Source organism: Quercus suber, unplaced genomic scaffold (genome assembly GCF_002906115.3).
Source record: "Quercus suber isolate HL8 unplaced genomic scaffold, Cork oak 2.0 scaffold_377, whole genome shotgun sequence".
Taxonomy (NCBI): domain Eukaryota; kingdom Viridiplantae; phylum Streptophyta; class Magnoliopsida; order Fagales; family Fagaceae; genus Quercus; species Quercus suber.
Genome location: NW_027069829.1, coordinates 560,184 through 583,784, shown reverse-complemented (window position 1 = coordinate 583,784; position 23,601 = coordinate 560,184). Strand labels below are relative to the sequence as shown.

The 23,601-nt window shown below is 34.6% G+C and overlaps 1 protein-coding gene across 1 annotated transcript; it reads left to right on the top strand.

Moving 5' to 3' along the window:
• The first annotated feature begins 8,053 nt into the window (after positions 1-8,053).
• Positions 8,054-16,376, top strand: LOC112035280 (uncharacterized). The gene is made up of 8 exons (XM_024068102.2): positions 8,054-8,604; positions 10,565-11,065; positions 11,436-11,598; positions 11,979-12,273; positions 13,691-13,763; positions 13,842-13,932; positions 14,535-14,614; positions 15,712-16,376. The coding sequence occupies exons 1-8, from the start codon at positions 8,518-8,520 to the stop codon at positions 15,967-15,969; spliced, it is 1,548 nt and encodes a 515-aa protein (XP_023923870.1). The 5' UTR covers positions 8,054-8,517; the 3' UTR covers positions 15,970-16,376.
• The last annotated feature ends 7,225 nt before the right edge of the window (positions 16,377-23,601 follow it).

Below are 23,601 nucleotides of genomic sequence, written 5' to 3'. Positions count from 1 at the left end.
ATCTATGAATAGTACTGAAAAATGCAGTGGGGCTCATGAGTAGTAATAAAGATAAGCTGAATAGTAAAATAAGTTGACAAAATTAAGTTATGCTTAACCGCACGCTTAATCATGCAAACACTTGAGATGAAGGATACTGGTTTGTTTACGATGATAGAAAGGAAAGTTATATATAAAAATAACAATAAAAAAAAAAAATCATTGAGGTTAACATTATCTTCCCGAAAATTGTTCTAATTTTGAGTATGCTCTCCCTTGTCTCTGTTTCCCGTTGAACATGGTCCTCACATTAGGTTTATTTGGCTAACTAATTTTAGCTGATTTTATTAAGTACTAATTTTTTTCTTCAAATTTTATATTTTTAATTCTGATTTTTTTTTTAATTTAAAAAAAAAAATCCAAACTCAGAATAACATTTCTCTTTCTCCGACTGTACCTGGTACTGTCAAGTGAGAAGGACCAAAAGTCACAGCCACTTTGTGGGTTTTTATTTATCCCACTGAGTTATTGATTATTTTTACAGCGACGTCAATTTTCCCTCTGCACTTGGAGCCCTTTTTAAATTTATAAAAAAATTGACACATTAGAAATTGTAAAACCGACCAGAGTCCAGACCATACCACCTAGAATAAGGAGATAACTTTTGTTCTTTTTTATTTATCACTTAATTGAGAGTATTTTCTTCTAAAATCTATAAGAGGGTCCTTAAAAATGTAGAATTTAGCACACCAAAAAAAAAAATTATTTTTATCTATTTTAACATACAACTTAACAATACACTATACATCTCACCTTCTATTTCAAAATACAATATATTAAAATAATATAAACAACATAATAAAAATTCATTTCATTATCTCTCTCTACATCTGAACCCATAACTCTCTCTCTCTCTCTCTCTCAAGTTGCTATTTGTATAACTTTGATTATAACTCTCTTTCTCCCTCTTGAGTTTTGAAACAATCTAGTACTATATAAATTCCATATTGTTGATTTTTTTTTTTTTTATAGAAAATTCAACTTTTTAAGATATACTTTTTTTAAAGGTATTGAATTAATAGATTTTAAAATATATATTTTTTTCAATTCCCACTTACACCAAAAACGAATTGGTGACTTGATCTGATGATAAAAAGCTATTATTAGAAACAGACACTATAGATTGAAATTCTCTAAAAAAAAAAAGATGTAAGGACCCAATTTGAATTGAGTGTTGGGTTTTCAGCCCAATAAGCCCAAACAATAAATTTATAGAGTATGGGCTCAAGAACTAGTACTGTTTTTCAGGAAGGGTTCTACTCATCAAGTAATAAGGGATACTATTGATTCGCTCTATGAGGAAAAACTCTCCTCGGCCCTCTTTCAATTGGTTTGTTCTTCTCTCTCTCTTTCTCCTTTTTCTTTTCTGGTCAGAAGTCCCTCCTGTTTTCTTCGTTTCTACATTATATACTTCGTTTCTTTTCTTGTTTCCTTTGTACACGTGTAGTTCTTATCCTGGGGGCTCCTTTCTGTCCCATCTAGTCCCTACCGGAACTTTCAGCTTATTGGTCATAAAGCTGCTTAGTTACTATTCAGGTATCACCTCCACATTAATGCGGCCAGAGTGTTAGGTGGACAGCATTTAATGAGGAGGTGATAGACTTTAGAAGATATTTTCTACCTTCTCTGACGCCTCTTTAAGCTATATCCAACTTCCAATTCAGCTACAACCTGGCAGAATCTTTCAGTCAGTACGAAGGTTACCTTCACCTCGGACTTTGGCGTCCTCGGACGTGTGTTATACCACTGTATATAACACCTGTTTATACCTTTCATATCACCTATTTGACGTGAATAGAACTTCTTTAGGCTGTCCTCGGACAACTGCGTGTTCTCGGATCGGGCCTTTGGGCCCTGAGCCCAATTCTGAGGACTACTATACCTTTTTTTAGGTAACAGGCCCCACAAAAGATATACTTTTTTTCAAAACAACTCTTATTAATTTAATCTCTAGTGAAATAATGGTATTGAATTAAGAGATTTAGTCATTAACTTTTTAAAGATGACTATAATTTGGAATGTCCTAGAATAGAATAAATGATCAATAATTTGAGGCCAATGGGTGATATATTCTTATTCAACATATTTAAATATAGATAGAATTTGTGGATTTTAACCATAGGTAGAAAACCTTTTTTTTTTTTTTTAAATAATTCAATAATTTTTATATTTATACGTCTTTGTTAAAAATACCAAGAGTGCCAATCAATGACATAAAATATCAAATTTTATGGGATAGAGTATTATTCAACATAATTAATTTTGATAAATGCAACATTGTAACCCATCAATCATGTACCTTAACCTTGCAAGTTGCAAACAACCAACTATTGAAACCAAGGGGCTTGAGGCCTCATCAAACTCAAACCAGATGTTGCAAGCATCTTTTGGAAAAGCAAAAGGCAGTTAAACATTTAAACACTATTAAACAAAATCAGAATTTAAAGAAAATTCAATACAAAAATTCTAAAAAATCCTTGACCATTAAGATTTTCTTTGATCGAATCCCGAACTCCTTTTAAATGAAATAAACTAAAAAATCGAAGCTTCAGCTTCAGCCTTTTGCAATTTAAACCTACTGCATCAGCATGACTACTTTTTATTTTTATTTTTATTTTTGAGAAAGAGCATGACTACTTTTGGCCCCCCACAAAAAGGAATAATTATAAAATAAGAAAATATACTTCCTACCATTGCCATTGAAACTTTCTTTCAATATATTTTTCATAATAAATTGTTCCCTGTTTTTGTTAACAAACTTTGTTTCATTAATGAATACAGGTGGTTTGAAATTAAAAAGAACAAATATATATTTCTATATATACAGTGCATACATTTTGATTTTGTAGTTTTTTCGAAAAGTTTGAAGCATCTCGCTAACACAATTATTCAAAGCATCTCAGTGCACATTTTGAAATAGAAAAAAAAAAATATATATATATATATAGTGCATACATTTTGATTTTGTAGTTTTTTCGAGAAGTTTGAAGCATTTCGCTAGCACAATTATTCAAAGCATCTCAGTGCACATTTTGAAATAGAAATTATATGGGGCATTTGGACTCAGAATTTGCATCAATTGCACCAATCTATAAAGAATTATTGATAATATATATATATATATATATATAAATATGGAGCATATATGCATACATGACCTTAAAAAAGGGAGTAACGTTATATAATAATCAATCAAATCTCTAGCGGTACTAAAGTCAATAAAGAGCTCAAAAGAGAGAGATTAATGCAAAGATTAGCCAGTATCTGTAAATCATGATTAAAGACATGGTTTCGGTCCAATTTATAAATGCATTGAACACTGTCCACATCCTAACGTCTCCAATACACTAATATTCAAGCCTAACTCCATGATTAAGGGTACAGGGTTCACTGAATTTTAGCTGCAGTAGATAATTTCGTTTAAAGGGTGATTTTTTAATTTTAAATATTCATTAATCTCCGTGCCCCCACCACTACGCTTTGCAAATTCTCTTTTCTGTTTCAATCCTACAGTTGTAACTTTTCGATAATGCTACAAAAAGAGACTATCAAATCGAATCAAAAGAGGCGGGCTTTGTTTAGTGCCCATTATGTGATTTTTTGACACGTTAATCATGATTAGCTATCCACCGCCACAGCTTGTACAATAACTCAGACCACGACTTCTTTTTATTATTATTACGAGATGAGCAATTTCCAACGAGAACTTGATAATGGGTATCTCAGACTCAGTTATAAGTTTTTTTTTTTTTTTTTTTTTTTTAAATATATATAAAATTTTTAATTTTTTTCCACCATTGTTGGTCAGATAGCTCAACAATTTCTAGAGAAGTTGCATGAATTAATATATGATAAAGTTAGTGTTAACTGTTGGTCTATAATTCTATATGAAAAATAATGTTATTCTCTGTTCATAACTTATAATTTGAACAAATTATGGAAAAAAAAAAAAAAGTGGGAGTTCTCAAGACTATTCTTCTTTGATTTAAAAATAAATATAAAACCTGTAAGGACCCAATTTGAATTGAGTGTTGGGTTTCAGCTCAATAAGCCCAAACAATAAATTTATAGAGAGTGGGTTGACAGGCTTAGGTGCTGGCCGTCGATCACCACGCTCAAACTTTTTCTTATAAAAAAGGCTAAGTGTTTCCTTACAAATAGGGGAATGCTCCTCGGCCTATGGCCGAGGAGGCCTTCAGGTTCTTTTTTTCTCCAGTCTGGCTTTACTAGCTCTTCTTTTATAGTTTTCATCTTCCTATCTCCTGCTTCCATCTGTTGATCGTCTATTTGCCTTTCTTCTGGTTGTCCGTCCCATCAGAGGCCTTATCGGCACTCAAGTGGCTCACTCTAACCAACGTTATCCTGCCAAGGGGTTACCTCCCCATTAATGCGGTCAGGGGGGGTTAGTTGAGTGCATTCAATGCGATAGTGACAGCTTACTTTGGGGTTAACCTCTCCCCAAAATCACCTTTGTCAGGCCGAGGACAAGGTATCCTCGGCGTGGATCCAGGAGAATAAGCTTCCCCCCCTTCTCTTCAGGAATAGCTTGCGATCCTCGGCATGGGCCTTGGGCCTGCTATATGATGGGCCGAGGCTATCAGGCCCACGGACCCCACAAAAACTAATCTTCTATCATTGGTCTAGACTCATCACATGAGATGTACTGTTACATTTAACTGTTTCAGATAAGTTTCAAATTGCATAGGCCTATATAAAGTTGCATAAAAAGCATGCTCTAACTAAATGCGAGTCATTTTCATTGAAAAAAACAAAATGAGAGTCACACTAAGTTTGTGTCTCCTAGCATTTTATAAGACTTTTACCACAAATTTTAAGTAGCAATGATTTAATATGAATTTATCACTTAAATTGTTTTTTTTTTTTTTTTACCAATAACAAGAAGTAACAACATATCACCTAAAATTTATTGTGAATATAACATTTCTCTTTTATTTATTTAATTAATTTTTCAATATTATTAATTTCTGTTATTCTTTCCTCACATTTTATATATATAGCAATGTTACATTAGCAAAAAAAATTCAAAACATTGTTTACAATAGCTAAATTGATAAGTTTTAACCAGTTATCATTGAAACTCATTATCAACATTAGTTTAGGAGCTATTTTTAATAACATTTTATTGAAAGAAATGATAATATAATAAATGTTGTTGAAATTTTTTCATATTTTTAATAAAAATAATGTCAAAATTCTTATTATTTTTTATTAATCATTACCCCCAAAAACATCGGTTAACCTAACTCTTATTTTTTTACCTACAAATCAACTATATATTATATAAGCAATTATCAAATTTTGTGCGTATATAGATTTTTTATTAGTTGATTCTCAAAAAAAGAAAAAAAAGATTTTTTATTAGTTTATTGGTGAGTGCAGCATTTTCTAGGGTGTTGGTGTCGTCGTGCTGGTGGCACCAGTAGAGGTGGTAACTGGTATCCATTGAAATCCATACCGACATAGTGATATTTAATTATTAGTGGACTGCTTCCTGTGCTTGCTTTACAGTTAAAATTGGCAAAAGAAAAAGATTATTTGAAGGTTGATCGGTCAATTTTCTATTTTTGGTTTTCGTAAAGCAAACAAACTCTCTCCAAAAAAAAAAAAAAAAACTCTCTGTTTCAATAGGTCCTATACAGAGTTATTAAATGCGCATTTGTTTCTATTTATTTAATTACTCAACCGACGAACCGCCGTATTTTTTTTTTTTTTTTTTTTTTTTTTTTGTTTTTTAAAGAAAAGAATGAACAGAACCACCAGACTCTCAGGGTCCGTTTGGTTTGTATTTTTAAATAACATTTTTTAATTTTTAAACAGCTTTTTACGCATTTCAACATACTTTTTCACCCACACGTATTTCAAAAAACTACAAACAACAATTTTCAAACTACTCTACCAAACACCCCCTCACTCTCACTCATTAATTCCTTATGCTCATTTGATGTTGCATCGCCCTTAGCCCCCGGGCATTTAGTTCAGTCAAAGGTATGAATACATCTTGTGCTTTCACCCTCGGATATTTTTCAATAAAGGCAATGTTTATTTCATATTAGTGGTTGCACACAACTGTACACGTAATTTGTCAAACATCTATGTTCAGTTTAAAAAGTTTTGAAAATAGTTTGGGTTAGTACTTAGTCTTTCATTGGTTCAATGTTAGGGTGTCAAACCAAATTGTGGGCCCGATCCACCTATCCAAATTGCCCAGCTGACCCGACTGATCTTCAGAAATCGATACTCACAGGTCGATTGGCAGATTGTTGCATGAAAACCAACCAACTTGACTAATTTCCACCATCGAATCTTACCATTCTTCGCTGGTACAAGCCTTTTTTTAGTCAAATATGGGTAGAGCTGGCCAGATCTAATTGAGATCTTGATAGATCTAGCGAGATCTTACCAAATCCAGCCAGTTTCGGCCTAATCTCTCTTCTTCGACTCCAATTGACAACTAACTACTACTCGAGAAAACTTGACTTGCCCGATTCGACCCCTCTTTCTGGTCGGTGGCGGGTCTAGATCTTGGGAACTCAAAGTGATCAAGTTTAGTTCAAGTTGGGTATAAACCCGATCCAGACTGACTCGTGGACAACCTTAGTTCAATGTGTTGATTATTTGAGTGGTTTGGCAAATGCTAAGAATTATTAAAACAGTAAATCATGTATAACCCAGTTTGTGCTGTATATGCTTGAGAGATAGCTTTAATAACATACAAATGGTGTGTGTAATTAAATATTCAAACGGTTTCTCAAAAAAAAAAAAATCAAACGTTTAGCCTTTCATTGGTTTAATGTTGGGGTGTCCAATCAAATAGTGGGCCCGACCCACCTGCCTAAACCATTTGGGCTGACTCAACTGATCTCTAGAAACTGATATTGGCTAGTTCGATTGACGGGTTGTTGTATGAAACCAACCAACTTGACTGATCTCCACCATCAAATCTCGTCGTTCTTCGCTTGTACAAGCCTTTTTTCGGTTAGATATGGATAGATCCGGCCAGATGTAGTTAATGTCTTGACAAATGTAGCGAGAAATCTAGCCAGTTTTGGCTTAATACTCCAATCAGCAACAAACTACTACTTGAGAAGACCTAACTTGCCCGATTTGACCCCTTTTTCTAATCGGTGGCGGGTCCAAATTTTGGAAACCCAAAATAATTGAGACTAGTTCAAGTTGGGTATAAACCCGACCCATACCGACCCATGGACATCTCTAATTCAATGTGTCACTCTATGTGTGATTTGGCAAATGCTAAAAATTACTATAACAACAAATCATGTATAACCGTTTTGTGCTATACATGCTTGAGAGAGTTTCAACAACATACAAATGGTGTGTAATTAACTATTCAAACGTTTATAAATAAATATTCAATATATTAAGACGATATGTACTATGAGTAATAGTTTATACACAATAATTTTTACAATAATAAATTAATAACTTGCTATTGCTGTTAGACCAAGTGTGCATTTGGATTGGGATGAAAAATTAAATTTATTTTACTATTCAGCTTATTTTTGTAACTATTTATGAGTCTCACTACACTTTTTAATACTATTTTGTAGATCTCACTATACTATTTTAATTAACTTTTACCTTTACCTATAGTATTTTCATAAATAAATTTTTAATTTTAGCAAAATAAGTCACATTTAAACGCTCTTGACACTAGCAATTGTGACAGTGAGATATATTAAAAATGTAGTAGTGGATATATACTATATAGTCAACGTCTTTAAAATAACATTTTATATTTATCCATAGTATTTTCAAAAATAAATTTTTAATTTTAGCAAAATAAATTACGCCTAGACAGTCTTGATGCTAGCAATTGTGACAGTGAGATATATTAAACATGTGGTGGATATATACTACATGGTCAATGTCCTTAAAATAACATTTTCTCTGGAGCTGTTGCTTGGAGCAGTAGTTATTGGCGGTTGTATTTGCCGAGTTGAGGGAGACTGGTTTGGTTTATCGTGAGAATTTAGATGACATAGTCAATAGAGTCATAGATAGAAAAAAGGAGAAAATTATCAAATAAGGCAGTGATGAACCACAAGGTGTGTTAAGTGTTGAAATTTCCGAGTCCGCGCGCACTGGTGTCTGGGAATTAAAGTGGGGAGTGGCACTGCTTGCTAGTAGGCCAGACTTCCCACCACCTTTTGCCATAAATGAGTGAAACCCACTTTCTCATTTCTCTTCCCCACATCTCAAGGAACTACTGTTTCTTCTCTCTGTCTCTCTCTCTCTCTCCCTCTTTCTTTCTGTGTGTCTTGTACTGGTATTTATTAAAACAAAACTTCGTTGTGCTTGAGGGGGAGTAGGGATACACTTTTTTGTTTCTTTGCACTGTTTATACAATCTTGTCAGGTACAAGGTTTCCTGGGCATTTGGGATTTGGGGTCGTGGGGTTTGTTTTGTTGGCAGTGTTCTTAGCTTTTTTATGACAAAATGGGAACCGAGGACCAGAAGCCTGTAGCTGAGGAAGGCCCTGCCGTTGGTTCATGTGAAGCAACAATTGTTGTCCCAGTTCACAAGGTGCTTCCTTTCCTCGTTTCTGCTATGCTTTTGTGTGTGTGTGTGTGTGTGTGTGTGTGTGTGTGTGTTTCACTATTTCTTTAAAATTTTCCTTTCCCAATATGTAGCAGAGGAGTCCTTTCATGTGAGACTTTCTACCTTATTATGTGTGTGCCAAAATTTAAAAGTTTTGGATGAATTTTATCATTGTTTGCCTTTAAGTTTTGATTTTTATTTTTCTTCAAGATTCAACTGTTTGTGTTTTGGGGAATATCATTTCCTGATAATGAACTGTTTCTTTTTAATTTCTGATGTTAGAATTTTGGTTGTCACGCACTATATATGTGAACTACTACTACGGAATCCAATTCAGTTAACTGCAGATATGGAAATTAGTTTAAGCGGATGTCTGGTTATTTATATTTCTCTTAAGGCAATCGAATTTTGCACTAATAATGGTATGATATGCAGTGTGTATAATTACCATTCTAAACCCATGTTTGGAAATTTGAAATCCTGCTCCAGATTAGCAAAGTTCAAATAAGAAAAGATCCATCAAAACCAGCTGATCATGTTGAAATTAACTAACATATACCTCCCACCTCCAAAGTTTAATATTTTGTTCAGTGAAAATATTTAAAGAAAAAGAAGAAGAAGAAGTTTAAGGGATATAAATCCTTTTTTGTTATAATAGAAAACAATAAAACAAATAGCTAATTGCAGCTATAAGGGCTACAGGACCAAAAACTGTACATATAAGTGTAGAAATCAAATGCTCTGGCCTCAGCGGTTACCGTTTTACCACTTTAATGTAAGCCCACTAGCTCGTTTTCATTTGTTAAAATAAACTTTTGCTTGCTTGTAAAAATATCTATGCACTAATATATCTTTCAAATTAGTAAGGCCTTTTTATTTTAGACTGATTTCACACATCAGTTGATCATTTTCCAGTTTCAGCTAAGTCAAGAAGAATAAGGTAGTTGAATAATGATGAGATTATTTGCTGTGGACCATGGAAAGTCAACCAGGAAAACGCTATCTTGTGCAGTGAATACATTGCCATTTTCTGATGATGGCAGAATTCATTCTGTTGCTAGCCAACCTCTGGCAATTTTTTTTCTTCACTGTATTTGCAGCGCAAAAAGTTTTATTAAATATAAAAAAGTGCTGCATGTGATTGTTGATAAGTGACTTAAACTTAAGTGGCTATAGGTTTGGGACTTCTATTGGTAATGTTACTAAGTGGGTGTTTTGACGCCCTATGGAGATGAAATCAATCCATTGGGTTTTAGATGGAATTCAATAAATCTATTCCTTTAAAATGTTAACCCCTTTTCTTTTCCTAAAAAAAAAAAACTTATTTGTTTATTATTTTTTTTATAGAGGATTTTGAAGTTTATTGATTGAAACTATTAGGCTTTTAAATTTATGTTCCTTTAAAAAAAAAAAATTGTACTCGTATCTTAAGATGAGGGAGAATCAACTAAGATAGTTTTCCTGTGCAACCGAGACCTATTAATGCACTAGTGAGAGAGTGTGATATACAACAAGTGGATGGAGCAGAGGTAGCAAAGGATATGTGAAATAGGGAATCAACATAGAGTATGATTGGATAGAATGACGAAGAAGAATTCATGTGGTCATTCTTGATTAGTTGATGAGGATCCATAGCTGATATCATTTAATTTCCTTTACTACTTAATAGTTGAGTTGAGAATATATGTATTTATATAATTTCAATGAATTCTGACATATTTTTAGGTTGATTGTCTATTAAAGCTTTGTAGGGTAGCTAGTTAAGTGAGTTTAGTGAAATCAACATGTTAACTGAAATCCCTACAAAGCTTTAAAAGACCAGCAATCTAAAATATCCCAAAAAATTAGTTTTCTTCTTTGCTAGGTTGTTAAGAGCAAGAAAAAACTTATTTCACTTTATATGCCCATCATGAGTATTTTCCAATCTCTCCTTGTTCTATTTCAGGCTGAAGACTCAATGGGAATAACTGAAGAAACCCCAAATGTTCATCATTGGAAGCGGCGAAATCTCTTCCTAGAGATACCCTCCAGAACATCAGGAGAGCCCTCTCAGGATTTTGTTGGAATAAAGATATCCTCAACACCAACTCCCACTCCCAAGAAAGTTAATTTTCTGCCGACACCTGGTTATTCTGATGAAAGAATTACTGGGTCTCCAGGGCCCTCCTCAACTAGAGGCAAATCATCCATAAGAAATCTTTTACCAAAATTAAGCTTCATGTATCGAACTTCCTCAGATGTTGAGAAGGCCACCAACCTAGCTTCTGAAGCTTCATCTACAGGGGCACAAGAAAAGCCTTTGATCTCAAGGTCATATTCACTTACAAAAATTTTCACTCCTAGGGTGAAGAGAACATCATCACTACCTGTAACTCCAATTGCACATTCAAACCTGGAATCTGTGCATATTGGAAGCGTAGGTGGAGCTGGACCTATAAATTCAAGTGTAAGTTTTTCATGATTAGTGTCTTCAGAATGCTTAATCTAATTGATTGACCAGACTTCTATGAACCAACACATGGTAGTAAACATTAGGGGCACAGCTTCTCTGGACATGTAGTAAATTTCTTTGTTTGCAATGCTTAGGGACAAGGAAATTAATTTATATTTAAATATTTTCAATGTGGCATATGCACTGAGCAGGCATCACAAGAATAAGTCAATCACATCCGAAGTTGCCTGTGCTAACTTTGAGTACACTTTCCCTTTCTTTTTCCAACACCTATGATATTATATTTTTTGAAGTCTTAACATCATGGTGATATTTGTATAAGGATCTTAGCATCCATAGCTTTATTTTTTATTTCCATATGCAGAGAAAAGGAGTACGAGTGCAGATATCTCGCTCTCTTTCAGTCCCTATAAACAACAAAGAGAGAAGCATTAGGAGGATGGATTCATTTTTCCGTGTAATTCCTTCTACACCTCAAGTGAAGGATGTAGATGTAATGTCAAATACTTCTCCCACTGAGGATGCTGGTAATTTCATTGTGTTAATTTTTTTGAGCACTCATGATTGCATTCATGAATATCAGAATTTAATTGGATTTTATGTTTGATAGCTCTAATTTATATGATAGAAAATAAATTGACAAATCAAAATGGGACAAGTTCTTAAAAACAAGGCCTGGTTCTTTTCTTAAAAATGGGACAAGTTCACTATTCACTAACTTACAGCTTATGGTGTATATGCATAATATTGCTGATTTTCAAGAGGCTTATAGAAATATTCTTTCTCCTCCTCCTTTTCAATGGTTTTTTAACTGAATGTTATTACTTTAAAATTTTCATTGTCTGCATATTATAAAATCTGTCCCTTGAAGTTAACAGCGGATATCTTATTGTAATCTCATGGTCAGATAACAATGATGATGATGGTGAAGACATAGCTGAAGAAGAGGCTGTCTGTAGAATTTGTCTGGTTGAACTGTGTGAAGGAGGTGAGACTCTCAAGATGGAGTGCAGCTGCAAAGGTGAACTTGCTCTCGCCCACCAAGAATGTGCTGTAAAATGGTTCAGCATCAAGGGTAACAAGACCTGTGATGTGTGCAAGCAAGATGTTCAGAATTTACCTGTCACTCTTTTACGTATTCAAAGTATGCGAACTCGAAATACTGGAGCAAGTAGAGCACTAGAAGATGCTACTGGATACAGGCAAGTGAAAATAATTTAACTCCTGAACTTTGTAATTGTGCTTCATTGACTGCTTATTGCTAAGAAAATATGGGAGATCAAGATAAAATATGGAATCCTGTGGAAGCCACACCTAACCCCAATTTGTTCTAAAATCTGAGGAGCCAGCCAGCCAAGTTATTTGAGTCCCTTAAATATTTCAAAATGTCTATGGCCTGTTTCTTTTATTTCTCTTATTCTTCTCAGAGCACTGTAGGCTCTCTTATTGTGCCTCATTGTTATGAGTTTATGTCTTGAGTATTGGATTGGTTTGTGAGTGGTGGATTAATTTTCTGAACTATTTTCTTCTTAATTTTATCCAATTTAGTTAAGAGAAACAATAAGAGTAAGGTTTGCTTCAAAGGAAACCTAAACCTCCAACTTAAACTAGCTAACAATTGTAATTTGGGAATTCATGACTTCCTTTAATGGCTCATTTCTAGCCACTGATGAACGTATGTAAGACTCTTGTCCCAACAATGCTGTTGTACTGGTAAATTATTGCATAATTAAAACAAGATATAATCCTCATTTAGCTAGCCTCTTTGCCTACCAGAAGAGTTTATAGTTTTTCCACCCTTTTTGAATTCAGTACATCTTTTCCAGTTGTGCAGGTGGTATCCTGTTTATTCATTTTAAAAATCCTCTATAAGAACCATGCAACTAAAATTGGATATAATAGATTAATTTAATCTCTCTAGACACCCATCTCTGGATCCTGTAGTAATACTGTATAAAATCGAATTTGGTCCATAACATCTAAGTTGGCTTTTCTGTTTGAATGTATTCAAAACAACCCGCTTTTCAGATGATCCCTATAGAAGAGTGGGATTATAACGATATCTAGTTACTTGATTCTCTATTTCTATTTAAAATCATCCATAAGAAAAGCATTTTGTTTCCACTTAGCTGAGGAAATGGTTATGGGCATTGAAGCCTTTGTCTCAACACCATACCAGTCCCTCAGGTTTGAGTTCTACCTTTTCTCTGCCTCAGGCTGTATCCAGACTTTGGGGCCAAGGACATAATTCATCATTTATCCTATACATTAATTTAGTACTGAACTTGCACACTGACTTGAGATTCTTGAATCTCAAGCTATTAACTTTCAGTTGAAACTTCTCGAGGCTTGAGCAATGTAAGCCTCTTATCCACTATCAAGTTTCTGATTTTTGTTGAGATAAGAAGAAGTCATCCACTGTTACTATCTCTTGAACACTTCATTTCCACGATTCTTCTATTCTTAAATGTATTATAACTTCAAGGAAAATCATGAGTACTTTTGAGTTTTGCCCAGTATAAAATCCAATCAAATTTCAATTTTGTCCAAGTTTTTCTTCTTGTATTATAATCTCTATAATGAAATAGTCATGAATTTTATTAGTTAAAATTTTGTTAGGGTTTGGCAGGAGGTACCAGTACTTGTCATTATCAGCATGCTGGCCTACTTTTGTTTCCTTGAGCAGCTCCTGGTAATATTAGCAGTTTCACATCAAGATCTATCAAATTTGCTGTTATATATCCTTGGTAATGTATCTGTTTGTGTGCAGATTGGGAATATGGGTACTGGTGCGATCGCTATATCGCTTCCATTTTCCTGTATACTGGGTCTACTCTCATCCATGACCTCATCAACCATGGGTATGCTATCAAAGATCCTTAATGAATAAGAAATAATGTAAAGATTGATGAATCTTTTGTAGGGATATTATCTGAGGAACCATATGTTGCAAATTGGACGTATGGACCAGTGGAATACCGAATACATTAAGAAACCAGATTAATTAGAAGACACAGACACACCCAAGGCAACTGTAATCAATAATTTCATAATAAACACTAAGAGTGCGTTTGAATGCAACTTATTTTGCTGGAAACTGAAAATACTGTAGCAAAATAATTTTCAAATGTGTGAATAGTGCTGTGGGACCCATTTTTAATAAAACGTTGCTGAAAAGTTGCTGAATAGTACACTGTTGTGCACTGTACACTGACCGAAAGTCAAAAAACACGGCTAACCAAGAAAAGAAAAAAGAAGAAGAGGCAAAACGCGCAAACTAATAACACAGACGCGCAAACGCTGTATCCAAACCGGGCTTAAAGCTTTGATTAAGTGTAAAATGTCCTAGAAAATGTTGGTGCAATAATGACTGTGAATGGTACTCACCTATGAAATTATGTTGGACCAATTGTCTGTTCCTTACGATTTTACTGACCTTCACCTTTTGAACCCTCGTATTCAGTGAAGAGAAGATTTGTCTGGGTCTATGCATCGGTTCAGTTTGCTCTGGTGGTTCTCTTTGCACATATATTTTACTCTCTGGTAAGAGCCTTTCTTCTTCATATATTTTCATTGCTTGCTTAGTTGCTTGGAACTACAATAGAGCTAAATTGATCCAAGAAATTTAGGGTGATGGTTCGGTAATTATCTATGAAGCACAGACACTTCATTTATGGTGTCGTACTTGTGTCAGACACGGGACACGCCTGAGAAACTTTTGCATGCTTGCACCAGTCATGTCCTTTTAAAAAAAAATAAATTGTGGAACATGGGAACAAGAGGAATCAAATTACCCTATCACAAAACAAATAGATCATTTATGCTCTAATAGTAATGGTGAGTTTGGAAATTAATAAATATTCTTATTCTTGGTTTGTTTTCTAATTTCTAAACGTCCTTTAACAATCATGAATTCACTTTATTATCCATTATTGCTCTTAAATTGATATTATTTAACATTATATGAAAAATAAATGCTTAAAATATATAGAAAATAAAAATAAAAATAAAAATAATAATTCTTTAATAGAAGTGTCCTGCCATACCCGTGTTCTATTTTTTCAAAAAATGTTGTGTCGCCATGTTGTACCTATACCCATACTCTGTCCATGCTTCCTAGGTGATTATCTTGAAGGAGGGCTTATATGACCCCATAACCTTTTGGACATCATGGTTCATGAATCAAGTTTACATATATAGGATTGAATAAAAGATTTTAAAAATCTTAGTTTGAACTTTGAATATACTATTTTTTTATGGGTGGAACTTTGGTCATGGTCCCAATATAGTCGTATACAGATTGAGGTAGGCAAATCAATGTCCCTTAAAATATAGTATGAATTAATAGTATCCATCACCAGATCTACAAATGACTCTTTTCCAGTTTGTGAATCTTCAGATCCCAGATAAGCTAACCAAGCATGCCATGTGTCAAAAGATGGGTGCGTCAGCCAACATGTTACACTTTTGTAGCTCTTTTTTTTAGTTACTGTAGCATCGCTTTTTCACTTTGATTTAGCACAGCAGATTAGTCATGGGAGGCTGATGTATGATTAGAACAGTAATGAATTGCACTTTCCAATTAAAACAAATCTAGTACAAATTTGTATGTATTGCTTGCATTGATTTGTGGACTTCAGGTATCTTTGCAAGCAGTCCTGTCGATTTTGCTGGCAACATTTGCTGGTTTTGGCGTCGCAGTGAGTGGGAGTTCCATCCTTGTCGAGTTTTTTAGATTGCGAAGAAGATGGCAGGCCCAGTTAGAGCAGCGTAATGGTTCACAAATGATGACTCGACCAGGCCAATTCCCTAGATCGTTAAACTCACCACGGATAGTCCCCCCTGAACGCCGCCACCAGACTGAAGTTCAAAATCCAGAAACGTTTAGTGGGGTTTGAAATAATATCTCATTGGGGGTTAATATTACATGGCTTAGCTAGCTGTAATGGTTCCAGCTGATTTTGTTATTCCTGAGTTGAGGCACTTGATGACTTGTAGTAATGTATCATCACAAACGGGATCTCACAGGTATCTTTATCAGCTTAAGTTATAACACGAAGACGTGTTTGTACAGGCTTCTGATGGTAGTAATAGAATGAATCCCATATGTATTTTGCTGCTGTAGTTTATTTGGGTACATTTGCAGATTCCAAAAGTTTTGAGATTGTATTTTTGGCGGTGGTATCTAGTGTTTCAGATGTCTCTTAGGTAGTTGGGATTAACGTGTTATGAGTGGAATGATGCATGCATCCAAAATATTAGGTACTTTTTCCATATTATTGAAGATTTTGTATTCAATGTGTTATAGCACTAGCATGGATTTTCAGCGAAGGAATTATACCATGTTCTTTATCCCGAAGATACCGTAGTGTTAAGAATGGTGCACAAGATATCATGGGTTCAAATCTCTCGGCTCCCAACTCTTATTATTAAAAAAAAAAAAAATGCATGAGACGAGCACAACACAAATTAGTCCTTGCTGGACAAGTCACAAATCCTATTTCAAAATAGTGAGGTGGCTATAAGGACGTGCTCTATGTAATGATGTGCGTGTGGTGAATTCGCAATGACTGGCCGAATGCTGAGTGTTGGAAAAGATTTTAGAAATGAAGACAGATTGAATAATGCCATGAATTCGCAATGACTGGCCGAACGAGTGTTGGAAAAGGTTTTAGAAATAAAGACAGATTGAATAATGCCACCACGGACAACGAATGTGTCGTCCTGCTTGTTTTTATTTTTTATTTTTATTTTATTTTTATTTTTGGTATATTATTAGCAAAAATATAACTCCACAATACTCCCCTAGATTTTCATTGTGGATTGAAACAAATTATAGAATTATAGTTAAGTGATTAAATTCATTATTTTCTAACAACTTAAGCTATTGGAAAAATTGGTAATTTATTATGATTTTAGGAGATCCTATGTTCGGCTTAAGTTTTTGGAACAACTGGTGATTTATCATGTTGAAATCTAAAAGAAAGTGAAGTATTGTAGAGAATTGAGAAAGAACACTAATTAGGGTTTTAGACCCCAGTTGTTACTTTTGAGAAAGAATACTGTTAGGGTTATGGTAGGTACTATAGCTTCAAATTCTTCACCCACCCACTAATCTTCAAATCTACTTGAAACTCTCTAGAATGGTGAAATTGAGGGAAACTTGATTTCAAAACTCTAGGCATACAAATGGAGTTTTCACTCCCCAAGAAAATCTCTCTCGAAACAACTTATAATGTCCTTTTTATATCCCAACAAGTAGGACACTAATTGGGCTTGAAATAGATAAGTTATTAGGTCTTTTGCATTGTTGATTTGCATAAACTCCACCTATCGAATCGAGGTGGAATCAATGCTAGAGTCCATACTAAAACATCACTTTCGAGGCTTGACCGATTGAGGTGGTACGAGATTGGAGTCAAGCTTTCTATCGAGAAGGCAAAGACTTATATTTTCTTAAGCAACTTTTGTGTCTTCAACTTGATTTTCAATTATCACTTTAAGAAACAACAAAACTCACACTTTAACAACTAAAACAAATAAACCTAACAACTAGAAGCAAGAGAGGAATAGAGAGAACACACATGGGTTACGCCATTCACCTTAACGACTTACATCCACATGCTAAAGCCCTTCGACAACTCCATCTTGATATTAGCATTGTGTATTGTTACAGTGACCTTAATAGGGTTTATATAAAAGCAGAAAGGCCTAAGATTACGTGTACATAGGTTGAGAAACACCATTGGACCTCTTGCGCCAATACATAAAATAATATAAACCAAATATATCTATATCTTTAACAACAAATCAGGCTATAAAGTTTTTGTGTTCTCTATTGCATTCAATTTTAACATAAGCCATAAATATGTCTTCCCATGCACGTGCATATGTAAGTTTTTTTTTTTTTTCCTTGAATTTATAACACATGTTTTTGCTTGTTGGAAGAGTATAAATAAACTCTTTGACGATTTTTTTTTTTTACCATTTGGCCTTAAATTTTTAACAATTTCGTTAGTTGTGATGTTTGCAAAACAATGTAAAAAAATAGCACCTCAAGTTTTTAAGACTACAGTTCCATGATATAACTCGAGTCTTAAATGCTCATGTTCTTGGGCTGGCAAACAAAAATTGGAATTTACGTAGAACTCGAGTTTATAATACTCGGGTTCTTCCACATCTGCTTCTGTACAGTCTTCCTCCTCTGTTTTTCAGTTTCGCTCCTTTGGATCTGCCTTCTGTTTTTCAGATCGTTCTGTGTTCTCCAAATCTCTGTTTTTCTTCTTCGGATCTGCGTTTTCCAGATCGTTCTTCTTCTTCCTTCGGACCTAATTCTTCGATTCTTCAAATCGTTTTCATCTTCATCCTTGTTCTTTAGGCTGTGTTTGTTTCAACTTCAAACCACTTCCGGAAATCAATTTCCGTAAAATTGATGCGTTTGGCTGCTTAGGAAAATTGGGTCAACGGAAACCCATTTCCCCTTTGACCGAAAAAGAGCCCCCTGCTGGTGGAAATTCATTTCACCCTCTATTTTACCTTAAACCAATTTCCGGAAAATTTTCTCTCCACTCTCCAAGTTCTCTCACACAGCAGCTCTCTCTCACACAGCAACATCACTCTCCAAGCTCTCTCACACTCACTCTCCGATCCGGTCCAGACCCAAGCTCCAAGCTCCAAGCTCCAAGCTCCAAGCTCAGCAGCACGTTCAGACCTCCGATCCGGTCCAGACCTCCGCTCCGATCCACTCCAAGCTTTTCCGGTCCAGACCTCCGCTCCAAGCTCCAAGCTCCGGTCCAGACCGACGACCTCCAAGCTCCGATCCCCACTCCGACGAGCTCCAACCTCCAAGTTCCGATCCACACACCGAGCTCCACCACCTCTCCACGCACAGTGAGTATTCCTTTTCCCTTTCTCAGTTCGATCCGAAAATTTCTCCGATCCACACACTGAGGAAGGGTATCTAGTTATATTTACACAAATTCATCAAACATATTCTCTGATGCCCATGTGTAGTGATGTAAATAATTGTTTGTTTGGTGATGGTACTCTGTGTTGTGATATTTTCTTGGGTGGTTTGTTTGCATTGTATTGTTTTTGTTTAATTGTTGCTTTCGTGTTCTAGTTTTCTGCTCTGCTATAATTTAACTCTACATGTATTCTGTTGGAAATATATGTTGTTTACAGTGAAGCTAGTTCAAAATATCCTTGTGTTAAGCAGTAGCACTGTATCTTATTGAGCTAGGAATATGAATTAGCATGGGCGAAAATTGCTGCTTTTTCCGTATCAATATTATGGTATTTCTTCGGCAAAAAAAAAAACTTAATTATGGTATTCATTTTCTTCTCCCCTCTTAGATAAACACACAGACTATGCATGTGTATTTTTTAATATTTAAATAACAAAAAAATCTAATTTTACAAATCTCATGCTACTATATATTTATGATGAATTAAACCTACAATCGTCCATTCCATTAGATCAAGACTTTATTTATTCACTTGTAAATCACTTTTCTTTGGACCGATCAATATGGATCAAAGTAGACCGAATAAACTTAAGTGGACTAAAACTGATTGAAGTGGATCCAGACGGAGGGAAGTGGACCGAATTAGACTAAAATAGACCAAAGTGAATCCAAAGGGATCGAAAGAGACCAAAGTGACTGAAATGGACCAAAGTGGACTAATTTTTTATTTTTTTAAAGATAAAAATCCGTTTTAGATAAGATTCGTTCCCCTTTATCTATTTGATACAGAAAATGATGTAAAGAACAATATAAATTATGTTTCATGTGATTAAGAAAATGGTGGCAGTGATTTTGAAGTTGTTAACTCTCTACCTACACCACTAGCAATGATGCTATATAAAATTACATGTTTGGATCCCAACCTTTTAGTTTTATTTCAAATGAAACATTTTTATACTTTAAAATATTTTTAAAAAGTCCTTACCACCGTCTAATAGATGGAAAATGTTTTATTTATTTATTTATAAAATATATGGAAAATTTGACAAAGTAAAATAGACATAAAGAAAATGAAACCACTTCAATAACATGAAGCCTATATTGTAGTATATATTTTGTTTGTTATGTTACTATTTTCCCTATAGCTATAGAATGCCTTTTGAACACTTTTAAAAGTATAGAAACTTGTGAAACATTTTAAAATATAAAAACAATTTTTGAAATAAAATTTAAAGTTTGAAAACCAAATATGCAGTTTGATAAATAAATAAATAAAACTGCTAAAAAACACTAAAAAAAAAATTATGCAAACAAATTATGTTATATGGAACTTCTAAATTCCTAACTTTTCTTTTGATGCATGCATCATAATCATAATAATTTGTTGCTGATACCCAATGTGCATGCATGGCTCTAACTACATATGTGTGGTCTCTTTTTAATAAGAAAAAAAAAAAATCTATGTATCTTTTGTTAGGTCTTTTGAGAGATCAAAAACAAAATTATTGAAAGATTTTACATAAGATATATATATATATATATATACATATACACATATAAAACCATTACGCTTGTTTGCCATGGACACCTTTTTTTTTTTTTTTTCAATTATTTAAAAGGATTAACTTGGGAATGTTAGATCTAACTTGTTATATGTGTTGGATGCTTGTGTACATACCTCTTAGACTACAGTGTTTGTGATTTTTTAGATGAAGAAAAAAATGAAAGCCGCAATTTTTGCTTCAGTTGCATCTGTCATTCTTGTGGGTGCTGCATTGTTAAGGAAATTGCAGCGTAGACGTAAACGACTGCCTAGGGCGCCTTTTGTTAATCATGCAGCCGAGAGAGAGGAATACATAAATAGTATTCTGCATGGAAGTGAGACATATTGTGTGAATCAAATTAGGATGAAGCCTATAACTTTTCACCGCTTATGTCACATCCTCACTGAGGGGGAGCATGTACGCCCGACTATTCATATGCCTGTTACGGAGCAAGTGTTTATTTTCTTACACATTATTGGTCATAATGTGAGGTTTCGTGTAATGGGTAGTCGGATTTACAGATCAACTGAGACTGTTCATAGATACTTTAAGGTCGTCCTTAGGGGGGTCCTAAAATTATATAGAACTCTAATAAGACTGCGTAGCGAAGATACACCCCAAGAGATAAGGAATAGCAGAAGGTTCTACCCATATTTTAAGGTAAATATTGCGACTTGTGTATTTTTGTAAATTATGAAGATTTATGTAATTCTAAACCATCATGTCTGTCAAAATTAGGATTGTGTTGGAGCAATAGATGGTACACATGTTCGTGCATCTGTGCCACTTGAAATACAAGGAAGATTTCGTGGTCGCAAAGATGGAACCACGCAAAATGTGTTAGCTGCCATTAGTTTTGACTTAAAGTTTACTTATGTACTGCTGGATGGGAAGGCAGTGCACATGATTCACGTGTGTAAATGATGCATTTGCTAGGCCAGGGGGATTTTCAATTCCCAAGGTATTATACGTTTACTTCACCTTTTTGGTTTATTAGTTTAATAAATATTGTGCGTTTTCTTAAGCATAGTAGTCATTTGGTTTTATTTTTTAATATATGTAGGTAAATATTATCTTGGTGATGCTGGGTATGGTAATAAAAATGGGATATTGTCACCTTATCGAAGTGTGCGATATCACTTAAAAGGTTTAGTGATCATCCTCCTGAGAATGAGAAAGAATTGTTCAACCTGCGACACTCTTCATTGAGAACTACCATTGAGCGAGGGTTTGGAGTGTTGAAGAAACGTTTTGAGTGTTGGATGCAGAACCTTTTTGGTCTTTTGAAACCCAAGTGAAAGTAGTGTTAGCATGTTGTGTGGTTCATAATCACATTATGGGGGTTGAACCACATGACCATATTATGGAAGCTGCAATGAAGAAGTAGAGTCTAGTGACCCTCACAAGAAACACAATCACGTCGAGAGTCCATTGAAGACAGTAGATTGTGGAATGCTAAGAGAGATGAGATATGTCAAGCTATGTGGTCTGATTATATCAGGAGTGGAGAGTAGTACTTTATTTAGATTTCTATGATTGTAATATGTATTTTTTTTTTTTATAAAGACAATGTATTTACTATAGACTTTTGGTGGTGTAATGGAAAAGTATTTTTAGCATTACATTGTTATTTGATGGTATTACATTGTCATTTTGAGTGTTAGCATGTTTCATTTTGTTGTGCAAATTTATAAGTATGGTTGTATGTGTGTTTGATTTGTTCATATTCCAGCGTAATTACTAAATGCTACTCTCATTTTTAAATGCTACTCTAACTATACAATTTTCATATGTAGTAATGTCAAAGGGCAAAGAGAAGGTAACCAGCAATAAGCAATTCAGGTGGCTGCCTCCCATGCATGAAAGATGCTGAGGATACTTGCACAAGAGGCTGCAAAGGGCAACAAGCCCTCTAGCACCTTCAGGGCAGGCTCCTTCGCTCTTGTAGCAAAGGAGATAACTGCCCAATTTGGGGTTGAGTGCCACCCATCCTATGTTGATAATCGGATGCGAACTCTAAGGACCATGTGGTCCACTATTGAGAAACTTCGAAAGAAGAGTGGCTTCGGTTGGGTGATAATCTCAAAATGATAACATGCGACGCAAAGACTACCAAGAAGAAGTCATGGTATGCCTTACAATTATATTTTCCGGATATAAATGTAATATATGTTTTTTCCATAAATTGAAATTTTTAGTTTGGAAATTGAAGGCAAAGAATTTATTTGAAAAGATATTCATAGTTCCAAAGAAGACATCTATGAATAAATGTTAGAGGTTAGATGAAGTTTTAGTAAATTATATAATGGTGTGAAGTAAACTTTATCATGATTTATTAAGTTTTAGTCCTAGAGAATGTCACACTACCTAGCTAGATGTTTAAATGCAGCATCTATTCCACACCATGATTTTATGTTTAATTTGACAAGGATGGACACCCACTTTATTTTTCATGTAATAACAGTTTTTTTTTTGTTTACTGGCATGAATAATGCATTGAATATTGAATTTATGCGTGAAGTAATTATTGCATTGTTAGTATACGTTCCTTTCTCCCTTACAGGCGCATCGAAAGCATGCAGAGTTTTTAAACAAGAAAATAGAGATGTATGATGAGTTAGCTCTTGTTGTGGGCAAGGACACAGCCACAGGTGGCTTTTCAAAGTCCTATATAGATTATGAAAATGAGCCAGATAATGGCGACAGTGCTGAATTTGTTGCTGATAATGTGGAGGAAGATGTGCTCGAAAAAGGTAAGAATGTAGTCGAGTCCTCCACAACTGGGTCGGGAATTTCAAAATCCCGTAAAAGAGGTCGTGCACCTTCTACTGCTGATGATAGCTGTTGACTGATCTGTCTGATCAGTTGAAGGATATAGCTACGGCTCTTAAAGAAATCAATCGGGGCCCCGTAGATTATACATCTCTTTATAATGAGGTTATGGCTATGATGGCGGATGGGTATAGTGAAGAAATCTTGCAATGCGTTTGACCATCTGTGTGAAAATGAGAAGGTAGCA

What these genes read in the sequence shown, in the direction of transcription:
- LOC112035280 (XM_024068102.2), top strand. Translation starts at nt 8,518, where the DNA reads ATGGGAACCGAGGACCAGAAGCCTGTAGCTGAGGAAGGCCCTGCCGTT. An exon ending in TTGTTGTCCCAGTTCACAAG is followed by an intron (nt 8,605 to 10,564) that starts GTGCTTCCTTTC and finishes GTTCTATTTCAG; the next exon opens with GCTGAAGACTCAATGGGAAT. An exon ending in CACATATATTTTACTCTCTG is followed by an intron (nt 14,615 to 15,711) that starts GTAAGAGCCTTT and finishes TGTGGACTTCAG; the next exon opens with GTATCTTTGCAAGCAGTCCT.